This window comes from Diabrotica virgifera, chromosome 5 (genome assembly GCF_917563875.1).
Source record: "Diabrotica virgifera virgifera chromosome 5, PGI_DIABVI_V3a".
NCBI lineage: Eukaryota > Metazoa > Arthropoda > Insecta > Coleoptera > Chrysomelidae > Diabrotica > Diabrotica virgifera.
Genome location: NC_065447.1, coordinates 205568717 through 205582486, shown reverse-complemented (window position 1 = coordinate 205582486; position 13770 = coordinate 205568717). Strand labels below are relative to the sequence as shown.

Here is a 13770-nt window from a genome sequence, read left to right as displayed (position 1 = left end):
CTCTATTTTACTAACCTTTTTTCGGAGTGATAAATATGACTTTTTAATGATTTTTTCAACACTTTAAAAATATAACTATTATTCTTGCATGTGGTTTTCACAGAATTGCTGTGTCATTATTATTTTCTGAACAATAACATTGCGAAAAAAAAGCTCTTTGCGATAAACAAATTGAATAAAATTTAAACTAATTGACGAATCGTCTTAAAATTTTTTGTACGTTATATGGAATGTTTGACTCAACTTTTCGTGCAATATGAAAGTCTTAAGGCCATTTTCGCAAAAGTTATAGCATATTTATTTTTGAAATTTTAGTCTTATTTTGCACTTTCCGAAACAAAAAGGATCGGACCAAAATTCAAAAAGTGAAATTTTAAACCTTGGCTCATCTACAAAAAGAAGAATATTATAAATAAGATATTTAATTACCCTATTTTTACCTGTAGCGATTTAAACAAAAAAAAAGGCCATTTTTGACCCTTATTTGTTAATAAATAAGTTTCTCATGCGAATTGTGACGGGCATTTTTGTATTTATAATGTATTAGGTATATAGTACGCAAAAAATCCATTTGCAACCTCGCTGCTAGGGCTTCCAATCCCGCAGTCTGAGTTCAATCTCGGTATTTGCGGGACTACGAATTTTCAATCCCGCGGGATCTCGGTATTTGCGGGATCCCGCATATTGAAAATAGTCATATTTATATAAGGCAAATAAAACAATAAATTAATCAACTAACTCCACATTTATTTAAGTACATATTACTATTAGTATGAGATCAAAACTGTTTTTTCTTCACAAACAGTAAAAATACTGAAAAAACAAAAAATCTATCTTCTTCAAAAATACACCAACAAAATTTTAAAAATCAACCAAAAAAACCCATTTTTAACTGAAAATTAATATAGTTTATTAATTTAGTTGCTATATTAGTTAGCTATAAGTTACTATTATTAGCTAAAGCTTTCAATTGAAAATGTTTGCAAAGGAAACACAACATATTGGATGGTATGAATAAAAACGGAGTATAAACTCCGAGTACATTCTCATGAGTATGAGCATAAAGTGTAAGTTTATACTACATTTCATATGAATAAAAATATGTTGATGTGATGAGTTTCTACTCAACGTACATAAGAGTAGATACTACCGCGTGGAGTATGTACTCCAAAATTTGGAGTATAAACTACATTCTCATTTTTATTCATACGAGCCAATATCTAAATCTAAACTGTCATCTGCCAAACTCCTGCATATTTTAGACACAATATAGCCAGCAGCAGAAATTCTTTTTAGGCTTTATATGTATGTAAATGTAAGATATTTTCCCATTGACTCTCCAGATTCATAGAGTCATTTCTATTTTTAATAATGGACTCAAGTGTATTACCTCGAGATGGCGTCGGGAAAAGTAATTACATTACATGCTGACGATATATAGGAAATTCTAACTCCTGTTGCAATGTAAGATCAAGATCGGACCCCATGATGGAACCTCTACATTGTTTCTCACGTGTTTCTTACTTGATCAGCCTCTTCGTCATCATTGCTCTCAGATGAATTTAAAAGTCTGAAGTTCATTCCCATTACAAAATCATTAATTTATTTTTGAATAAACTTTTCGGTGGGAGATGAAAAGTTTCATTGTCACACGACGCTTGGTAACTACGAGGCTTGAGATAAATTAGTAGTGCAGTCACATTTCTACGTCGTTGTAAAATACGGCGCAAAGACAGTTTTTTGATCATTTTGAGCGTAGCTACAGCAGTAATGTACGCTTTTTTCAGTCCCGCTAATACCGCGGATCCCGCTTCTGTAATCCCGCATCACGCGGGATTGGAAAATGACGCGGGATCCCGCAATACCGAGATCTCGGTATTGCGGGATTGGAAGCCCTACTCGCTGCTCAAGTGTCCCGACAAAAACCTTATTTCTCTGGACTAGTAGCCTACCGGATATCGATTAGGATATATCGCTTATCTTTTATCGCCCGAGTATGAACGCCGCGTTATTATACATCTTATATTTGTCTAACGTTTTGGCTCAGGTTAGAGCTTGCCTACAGCCTGCTACTCTCTGATGAGTAAAGCTGAATTAGTCATAGTTATATGGTTGAAACACAAACTACTATTAAATGATCCAAGTAGTATAGTATTATGCTACTAAATTACGTGTAGTAAAATGTAAACTTTACTTGACAATGTCATCATTAACTTTAAAGATGGATTTTGAATGTTCCTGAATAACTGTTACTTGTATAATTAATTGCCTTAATTATTAATTCAGTTAATTAATATGATAATTTTTTCACTAGGTATGTATTCAGTGATTGTAATAATTTATCTACTTTACAACACAAACTAATAATCAATCGAGAAAAGAGGAAAAGTGATAAAATGACTTTTTAATAATATACTATATTGTTACTATGAAACGCTTATACGCCAGTCAATGAGATCAAAAATAGGATATTACTACTACTAATAGCCTCTACTTATCTCCTAATTCAAAGTCTACCCTAAGCCGATGTGTGCTTTTATCTTGGGGGTGGTTCCCACCCCTTCTCTGGGGTAGAAAATTTCTTAGTTAAAATAACCACGGAAGTGGCTAGAGAACTTAATTGTAAGCAAAAACTGTTCTATAATTTTTTTTTGAAAACTCAATATTTTTTGAGTTATTCGTGATTGAAAATTTTCCATTTTCATTGAAACATAACACCTTTTCGAACGGTTTTTTGCAAATATCTTAAAAACTATGCATCTAACTAAAAAAACTATATAAAACATTTTTGTAGCTTATAAAAAACTAAAGAGACTAGTTCCTTCATAAATCTTCTAGTTATAATATAAAAAAGATATGGTAGGTGAAAATAGTTTGTTTTTTTTTGGTGCATGCACAAATCTTTGTATTCAACTTGAAATAGCAGACAAACGGTCGATTTTAGTTGTCTAATGTTACCAACACCTATTGCAGTGCTTAAAAAGATTTTTAAAATGGGCAGTATTAAAGGTATATTGCATTCAAATTAAGCGAGATATGCTGCAAAAAATTGATGATTAATGTATTTTAAGAAAAAATGAGAAGTATATTTAACCTCTCATCGACCAGAATTTTAATGCATCATTTTACTTCTACAATACCTTTTATTAGAGTATTATGGACGGGTGCAAAAAGTTGGACGGGTTTAAAATGAATGGTTTTTGAAAAAAAAATAAGATCAATTTATAGAGCGCATTTTTATATTTCCTTAAAAATCTTCTTTTTGTACATGTAACGTGAAAATGATAAGAGATACAATAATGAAACATAAAACAAAATTTTTACTCAACAAAATCCTACATTTTTTTGTGGTACCTTATTTTCGTATCTATTTTCGAGTTACATGGAGAAAAAGGAAGATTCTTAAAAAAAATTAAAAATGCGCTCTATATTTTGATCTTATTTTTTCAAAAACTATCCATTTTAAACTGGTCCAACTTTTTGAACATAGAAATAACACTATAATAAAAAGTATTCTAGAAGGAAAACGATGCATTTAAATTCTGATGGATGCGGGGTTTAATGTACTTCACATTTTTTTTAAATTCCATTAGTCATCAAATTTTTTTTGCAGCATATCTCGCTTAGCTTGAATGTAATCGACATTTAATGTGGCTCATTCTAAAGGTCTTTTCAATCTCTACAAAAGATATTGGTGGCATTATACAACTAAAAACGACCGTTTCTCTTGTATTTCATGTTAAATACACCGATTTCAGCATGCACAAAAAAAAAACAAACTCTTCTCACCTACCATATCTCTGTTTGTAATATAAATAGATGATATATGAAGAAACGAATCTCTTTATTTTTTTACAAGCTACAAAAATGTTTTGTATAGTTTTTTTCGTTAGATGCATATATTTTAAGGTATTCGCAAAAAACCGCCCGCAAAGGTGTCATTTTTCAATGAAAACGGCAAATTTTCAACAACGAATACCTCAAAAATGATTGAGTTTTCAAAAAAAAAAATATTGAACAGTTTTTGCTTAGAATTAGGTTCTCTAGCCACTTACGTGGTTATTTTAACCAACATTTTTTTCACCCGCGAGAAGGGGTGGAAACCACCCCTAAGATAAAAGCGCACATCGACATAGGGTAGACTTAGTTTCTTGAGCTATTCTCTACTAATTGTGAATATATCAAGTAAATCTATGTGGTAGGATGGAATTCGGAGCCAAATAACCCCATTGACTGCCCTACTACAATTTTGAACATCTTTAACAACAAAATACTTGGATCACTGAATATATCCTGGTCAATTCTCTGCTTGGATCATACATAAATAACGAACAATTAACTTTTTATTAAGTTCACGCCATAAATAAATTATTTATCAAATACACTATATATCAACATTATTTAATCAACAACTCAAAATATTCCCGATGCCATGTCATCATCATCATCATCATCATCATCATCATCATGGTGCTACAGCCCTTAGAGGGCCTCGACCTTCTCAAGCGTTCTACGCCATTCTGTTCTGTCCCTTGCCTGCACTTTCCAGTTGCCGACTCCGATCTTCTCGGCATCTTGTGTTACCCCGTCCATCCATCTCAACTTTGGTCTACCCTGTCTTCTCATTCCCACGGGTTGAGCTGTTAGAATCCTTTTTATCATGTTCGATTCAGGGGCTCGGGCTACATGTCCTGCCCACTGCAGGCGATTTCGCTTAATTATAGTGATAATATCTTTTCCACCAAACGTTTGCTTGTAGATATGCTGCAGTTCAAAGTTATATCTACGCCTCCATATTCCGTTCTCACAAACCGCTCCGAATATCTTGCGTAGTACCTTTCTTTCAAAAATTGATAGAGCGGATTCATCTGTTTTAGTTAGCGTCCATGCCTCTGAACCATATGTGAGAACGGGGACTATCAATGTTCTATACAGCCTTATACGAGTTTTTTGAGACAGACGTTTGTTAGATAAGTACTTTGATAGACCATGATAACACCTGTTTGCAATTATTATTCGCCTTTTTATTTCCTCAGATGTGTCATTATTGGGGTTAACCGATGTCCCTAGATATATGAACTCTTTGACCGCTTCGAAGTTTTGGTCATTGATGATTAGATCTGCATCAACATTTCCAGCTCTTGTGTTTGTGTTGGTCGCCATGAATTTTGTTTTATTTTGATTTATATGTAACCCCATTAGTTCTGCTGCTGCTACTAGATCGGTTAGGATTTCCGCAGTTCTCGCCCTGGTTCTTGTTATAATGTCCACATCATCTGCATATGCAAGAATTTGGACTGATCTATTAAATATTGTTCCTCTGCTATCTAAATTAGCCTCTCGTACAATTTTTTCTAAGGCTACATTAAAAAGCTGACACGCCAGCGCATCTCCCTGCCTTAACCCCTTATGTATTTCGAATGGGGTTGACGAGTAGTTTTGAATTTTTACTGCTGATAGCATCTTCGCCATTGTCACTTTTATCATAGATATGAGTTTTTTTGGAATTCTTAACTCATTCATAGCATTGTAAAGACTTGGTCTTAAGACACTGTCATATGCCGCTTTAAAATCGACAAAAATATGGTACATATTTATGTTAAACTCTTGCGGTTTTTCGAGGATCTGTCGTAGTGTAAAAATCTGGTTAATGGTTGAACGTCCGCGCCTGAATCCTGCCTGATATTCTCCTAGACACGTATCGGTATAGGGCTTCAATCTCTCGTGTAATATGTTTGACAATATCTTGTATGCTGTATTTAGGAGAGTTATACCGAGGTAATTATTGCATTCCAGTTGGTTTCCCTTTTTTTTGTAACGGGCATATTAAGCCTAAACTCCATTCTTCAGGCATTGGCTCCTCAGACCAAATTTTACAAACAATTTCTCGCATAACCTTGGTGATCTGCTCTCCACCGTGCTTAAATAACTCTGCTGGGATGCCATCGCTGCCTGGAGATTTGTGGTTCCTTAGTTTTTCAATAGATATTTTCACTTCTTCTACCGAGGGGGGTTCCACGAGCTCCTCATTTCGGTATTCCAGCTCTATGTTGTTAGTAGGTTCCCCTTCCAGCAACTCTTGAAAGTGCCCTACCCATCGTAACAGGATATCATCTTTGTTGGTAAGTAAGTTACCTTCCTTATCATTGCAATAATTGATTCTCGGTTTGAATCCTTTTCTAATAGTATTTATTTGATGGTAGAACTTTCTTGTTTCTCCGTGACTCATATGGCTTTCAAGCCGTTCTAATATGTCATTTTCTGAGTCTCGTTTCTTCTTTCGGTGTATGCGTTTTTCCTCTCTTCTTAAGTTTTTGTATCTATCTATTGTTGTCCTAGTTTTCCGTTGTTGCATGGTCCTAAATGCCTCGTTCTTCTCATCTGTTATTTTTTTGCAGTCTTGGTCGAACCAGTCGTTTCTTTCTTGGGTTCGGGATATTCCCAAGGTGCTTTTGGCTGCTAACTTCAGAGCCTCCTTGCAGTTGTTCCACATTTCCGTGCTTGACTGGTCGACTGCCCAGGTGTGTTCTAGGATTTCTTTTATATTTGACTGGAACTGTTCCTCTATGTTTTCATTTTTTAGCATATGTAAATTATATTTTACTTGTCTAGTGCCCCTTTCTTTCTTGGCATTGGAAATTCTTTGTCGTAACTTGGCTTCTACCATGAAATGGTCTGAGTCAATATTTGCGCCTCTGTAACTTCTCACGTCCATTAGGTTTGTAAAGTGCCTTCTGTCAATTATAACATGATCAGTTTGATTTGTGGTATTTCTATTTGGTGATATCCAAGTTGCTTTATAAATATTTTTATGATTAAAACATGTACTTCCCACAATTAAATCTTTGGAAGCTGCCATACTAATAAGTCTTAAACCATTGTCATTAGTAACGTCATGAAGGCTGTGTTTACCAATATAATCTTGGTAGCAAATCTCTTTTCCTATCTGGGCGTTCATGTCTCCAATGATTATTTTATTATCGTTTTTGGCACAGTTATCATATGCTCTTTCAAGGTTTTCGTAGAATTGATCTTTAATTTCTTCGTCTTTTTCCTCGGTTGGCGCGTGCACGTTGATCAGGCATATGTTGAAAAATTTTCCTTTTATTCGAAGGATACATAACCGATCATTTATGGCTTTAAAACCAATAATTAAATTTTTTATTTTTTTTGATACTAGGAACGCGGTTCCGAACTCATGTCGGTTCGGGTTGCAGCTGTAATAGATATCATGTTCTTTTTTCTGCATAATGCCGGTTCCTGTCCATCTCATCTCTTGAATGGCTGCAATGTCTATTCTATATTTTAGAAGTTGATCTTGGAGCAGCTTTAGTCCCGCTGTTGTATACAGCGTTCTTACATTCCAAGTACTGATTTTTAAATCATTGTCCATAGTTCGGTGCCTGGGTCGTCGTCTTGAATTCAGTCTGGCTTTTCTATCTCGAGATTTCGTAACAATAGTTTTTTTAAGAGATGAGGGAGTTAGCCTCATGCCCAACCCCCTTTTCGGAGGACCATTTCTCCCTTCCTCGTCAGCCCTGACCCCACCTTCCACTGGGGTTGGTTACTCAGTCTCCAATAGGGTTGCTCAGGTTTACCGGGGTTCACCCGTGTGATCCGGATCACACTTCTCGGAGGTGAGGATAGGAATTGAGTAGGAGAGGCTAGAGGTGTTATCTGGAAGCAACACCTTATGATGCGCATCACTACCCCATTTAAACCCCCCCGATGCCATGTCAGATATTTAAAATTGTCACTGATTGTTACTCTCTGAATGACAATATTAAATGCTATTCGACTGAGTGCGTTGTATGACAAAGATAGATTTGGAAAATATTACCACGGACATTGTGTTCCTTTTTTTCGAATCCTGAAAAAGCCAATAAATATTTTTGAAAACTTTAAACGCAGAATGAAAGACTAATTATTACCGAGGGCTGAAAGTCCCTTAGAATAAATAAAAAGTTTATTTTGAATGAGATATTTGAAATTAAAAATCACACTAAATTTTCTCTTCGTTTTTCACCCTTGTAACTTATTAAAATAAACATTATAGAAGTTCCCAGGGACTTTCGGCCCTCGCTAATAACGTAATCTTTCATTCTCCGTTTAAATTTTTCAAAAATACTTATTAGTTTTCTCAGGATTCGAAAAAAATTAATCCCATTTGAATAGGATTGGAGCAGAAACTACGTACCCATCCCCTTAACATTAGTTTTGCTCAGATCTTAATAACTCCCTCTCCAAGTAGTTGTTTCGTTTAAGAGGGAAAGTTCGACAAAGTATTCTTTATTATTTTCAATAGGTATGTGGAAGTTGGAGAAAGCGTTTTTATGTGCAAAACATAACAAGTGTTTATCATAACATGCTTTAAATCAATTGATGAATATAGGTCTGGATCCCGCGTATAAAAAAAAGTTGATTAATAGCAAGCCGAAAATTTGTTAATAGCTAAAGGGTGTCTAGTCGGATAAACTTTGATATATGGTAACACTGGAACAGGGGTAGTTTTAATTGTGGAACAGGTTAAAAATTTGGAACGGTCACACCACGGAAACGGCACATTTATTTTGTCCGACAGAATAGACTTAAACTCTCCGAACAGAGATTAAACTCTCATGCAAAAATCAGACTGCTATTTATCACCTGTCATAATTCCTGTCATTTGACATATTCTACATGTTCCACTCATTAAAACGCCCATTTGGTGATACATAGCAGTCTGATTTTTGCATGAGAGTTTAATCTCTGTTCGGAGAGTTTAAGTCTGTTCTGTCGGACAAAATACATGTGCCGTTTTCGTGGCCTGACCGTTCCAAATTCTTAACCTGTTCCACAATTAAAACTTCCCCTGTTCCAGTGTTCCCATATATCAAAGTTTGTTCGACTAGACACCCTTAAGCTATTAACAAATTTTCAGCTTGCTATTAATCAACTATTTTATCATACGCGGGATCCAGACCTAATAGGTTATGGAAATATTTACGCAGTTTTGTTACTAAAATAAAAACAACTTATAAACACATCGAAGTATTTCGGAATTTCCTGCTACATTTGACTCTATTTTAAGTAGTTTCGTAGCAGTTTTCAAAACAATACTAATAGTGGATAATTAATAAAATAAATAAACAATATATTTTTGGTTTATTCCAGATACATAGTTGTTAGCCCTTTTAGAGATCGAGATGGAAGAAGAGTGGTTTTTTATAATTTTAGTAAGTATTTAAAATCTTCTTTAATTTCTTATTTGTAGTAAATAAGGTTATCATACTAAGCAAGCGGCAGCAACCCCTAAAATTACGTTATAACTATCACGAAAATCAACTTTAAGGTGAATGATCAATTTTGGTGATTCTTTATGTTTTCGAGGTCGTTGGATCTGAATATGCAGTTTATTTTTATCTGGAGTTGGTCGACCATATTCAAAAATCAAATTTTATGCAAAAATGCGAAAAATCAATTTTGATGATTTTTCAATTTTACCTCGCTCTAGCTTTCGTTAGTGTAAATATTTCCTTATGAAAATTTTACTTTGTCGTCTTTGAAGTATTTGGATAACAACGAGCTTTGTCCAAAATGCTTAAACAAACTAAAAGAGGAGTTGTTGATTTTTAAAAATTTTGTCGTCAGATTTCGTTAGTTTCATGTTTACTTAAAAAATTTTAGTGACAAACTTTATAGTTTATAATTCACACAGCAATAAATTATAATTCATGAAGAAGTTTTCTGAAAAATTTTAAGTCAAAATATACAACAGAAAAAAAGTTATGAGACTTTATAAACGAACGGCATACCCCAAAATATGCTTATTTCCCAAGATTCTGTGTGGTGTGATGACCACGGTGTGGTGAACGGCTAATTTTGGTCATACTTTATGTTTATGATGGTGCTGAAAACGAAAATTATGTTTATTTTAAATTTTACGTGGGGGAACATTGGAAAAATTGAAATTTTACCCTAAATATTATCAAAATAAAATCATATTTTTTTTTCATTTAACTCGCTACAACTCTGTTCCAGTTTAATATTTTTTTTGTAATTTTTATAGTATATATTTCTTACCTTTCTGAAGACAATGTTACCTGTTTCAATCTTTCTGTGTTATTATAATAAAAGTTATGAATTGTTGAATGCAAAAGTTGCAGATTCCTGAATTTCAGAGTTTAATCGCAAGAGTTGAGTGACAAAACTTGAAATTTCATCTTTTTAATCAAGTTTATGTTAAAATATAGGGTACAAAGAATAAAATGTTTTTTAGAAAAGAAATGGCGCAACTTTTGGTTTTAAGAATAACGTGATTTCACTTTCTTTTTGTTTTTAAGGTAAAATTGCGATTTTGACAATGTTCCCCATCTAAAATTCAAAATAAACCTCATTTTCGTTTTCAGAACCATCAAAAACATAAAGTAAAACAAAAATTAGCCATTCTCGCTTAATGAATCCAAATTAAGCGTTTTTTGGGGGAGTGCCACTCGTCTATAAAGTCACATAACTTTTTTCCTATTGTATATTTTGACTTGAAATTTTCCAAAAAACTTCTTCATGAAGTATGTTTTATTGCTGTGTTGGTTAAAGTTATAAACTAAAAAGTTTGTTACTCAAATTTTTTAAGTAAACATGAAACTGACGAAATGTGACGACAAAAGGTTTAAAAATTAACAACTCCTCTTTTAATTTGTTTCAACATTTTGGACAAAGCTCGTTGTTATCTAAATACTTTAAAGATCACACAGTAAAATTTTCAAAAGGGAAATATTTAGAGCGACTAAATATACAGCGAGGTAAATATGAAAAATCATCAAAATTGATTTTTCGCATTTTTTCATAAAATTTGATTTTTGAACATGTTCCACCAATTCTAGATAGTTTTTTAGAAAAGAAATGGCGCAACTTTTGGTTTTAAGAATAACGTGATTTCACTTTCTTTTTGTGTTTAAGGTAAAATTGCGATTTTGACAATGTTCCCCATCTAAAATTCAAAATAAACCTCATTTTCGTTTTCAGAACCATCAAAAACATAAAGTAAAACAAAAATTAGCCATTCTCGCTTAATTAATCCAAATTAAGCTTTTTTTTGCCTTCACTAATATGAACTAACTTCATATTGCCATCATATTGCCATCATAAGAATGACCAAAATTTGCCATTCACCTATCATGGTCGCTTTTTCGATGTCTAAGCCTCAAATTAAGGGTGTGGCGCTCGCCTATACCGTTTCCTTCATGATACATGCGCTACATTTAACTATTTTTTTTTTTTGTTATAAAAGGCCTAATTTTTCAATTCTTTTTAACCTTCGGATGACCAAGCGGGGGAAATTGTGACCCCAGCGTATGTTTTTCTTTAATTAATTCAAAAGTATTTTCAATTTTTAACTCATTATTTTTTTATTTGACTTTAATATCATTCTAGATATCCTCAAATTTTGAAATAAAAAAAATTCCCTATATTTAACGAATAAAAAATATATTCTGAAGTTGATGTTTAGTAAAATACCGTCTATTATGTGTAATTCCAAGTAGTTTTACGCTAATGACGTCGACTTTGCAAAGCAACAAGACACTTACTCAACATACACACTACACATGACATTAATACTCACGTTTTTGACATTTTTGACCTGGGGTCATTTCCCCCCCCCCCCTTGGTCATGCGTGTAACAAAAAAGGTTGGTCATGGGAAGGTTAATTTCCATTTCGCAATCAAGATGTAAACATCAATTCGACTTGTGTGAAAGATCCCCCTAAAAGAGTAAGTGACTCTTCGAATTTCCTTTTTTAGCATTGTACTTATTCTTTTGTTTCGTAAATTTTAGTTTTGCATTTTCTCGTCGAATTAGGGCCCTAGGTCATTCCAGTTGTATCCTAGTTCAGGACTATTTTTCTAGTTTGGGACGGTGTTTCTTAAGGTGAGTGTCCACAATGAGATTAAAATCTCTTGAGATTTTGGTCTCATGAGAAATTTATTTCAGATATGTTTCTATAGAATATGAGATATATCTCTATAACACCTGAGTTTATGCGACTGGAGAGTTACTCTCACATGAGACAAGTTGTCTCTGATAGCACTTTGGTCACAGCATCATAAATAAACTATACATAACCGTTAAGTCTCTTACTGGAAATAGAAGGACTCATACGTAATGGTTGAGGGGTTGGATTAAAAAGGAAGATTAACGAAAAATCAAATAAGAATATAATTATCGGAAAAACTACAACGGAAAGATCCTGCATGTTATATAAACTTTCTTGGAATGTCTGCCGCTAATTTTCAATATTTGCTGAATAAAATAAAATTTGCATTCCAATTTCCTATTCCAATTTTCAGTCCCACAAATTGGAATAGGACTCACACAACTCTATTAACTGCCATATCATGGTTCTTATCCAGTCACATTACATTCTCTTCTTTTAACATCCCTTTGATCATTCGGTTCACTCATTTTTTATTTTTATCCCACAACACTACAGTTTGACTCACATACAGCATGTAGCATGTGCAATTAAAAATTGGGAAAGGAATATAATTTTGAGACTCAAGAAATCGAAAAAAGAATGGCTAAAGCTGTGCTAAGTGCTGGAGGTCTAAATAAGATGCTGAGGAGATGAAAGAAAATATCCACAGGAGCAGAAAGAAGAATATATGTATACAAGGGTTATCCTACCAACGGTGCTTTTGCTAACGAGATCTGGATCTTAAGCAAAAACCATAAAATTGAAGCTAAATAGAAATAGACGGGAGCGGAAGAAGAATGCAGGTGATTGATTAGTGGGGTAAAGCTCAATATATCCGCTATGGTAATAGATAGCAATAAAAGATAATAACAAAAATTGTCGCAAACTTTGAGCTTCACGTTACAAAATTAGTTAGAATGTTACAGGGTATTCGATAACACAGCGGCAGACCAAATTTTGTTTTTTTTTTAAATAGAATACCGTATATTTTATTTTATATTCGAAATCCTATTAACTTCTCCATCACAAAAATATAAAGGTTTGTTATGTTCTACAGGGTATTTACAAAGTTATAACCAATTTTGTATGAAAATCGTAACAAGTTCAACTCCCTGTATAAATAAAAATAAGCACAACAGCAATGGTTTAATAATGTCATATTTTTTTATTTATTGTCAAAATTTTCAAGAATTATTGATACTGCTAATTTTCTGCATATCAAATACAGGGTGAGTCAAAACGCAAGTACATTATTTTCTCAGTAATGTTAAATAGAACACCCTGTATTTTATCTCATTATTGAAAAGTAACATTACTGTAATTTAATTTTTATATAACATTCCCTATGTCAAAATTTATTAGTTTTCGAGATATTTTCATTTTTCAGAGCAAATTATTTTAGGTGACTAAATTTATCTAAATTTTAAGTAAGCCATGACTAAATTGACAATTGACGATTACTGAATATCAATCCGGTAATCAATGTAACAATGTAGCAAATAAAGAATTAAAAATAAAAATAAATAACCATTTTCAATTTCATTCTGGTGGGATATGTTATGTGCCATTAGAGTGAAAACTTAGTCTTTTAATTAAAAATAACTTATTAGTAATATAGGTCTGGATCCCGCGTATGAAAAAAATGTTGATTAATAGCAATCTGAAAATTTGTTAATAGCTTAAGGGTGTCTAGTCGGATAAAATTTGATATATGGGAACACTGGAACAGAGGCAGTTTTAATTGTGGAACAGGTTAAAAATTTGGAACGGTCAGACCACGAAAACGGCACATTTATTTTGTCCGACAGAATAAACT

General features: G+C 33.3%; 1 protein-coding gene across 1 annotated transcript in view; it reads left to right on the top strand.

Moving 5' to 3' along the window:
- The window catches only part of LOC126885274 (retinaldehyde-binding protein 1-like), a 98840-nt gene that overhangs the window by 52036 nt on the left and 33034 nt on the right, over positions 1–13770 (top strand). Inside the window, exon 4 of the mRNA XM_050651761.1 lies at positions 9154–9215. Within this exon, the coding sequence (XP_050507718.1) occupies positions 9154–9215 (62 nt within the window). The remainder of the gene's footprint in view (positions 1–9153; positions 9216–13770) is intronic.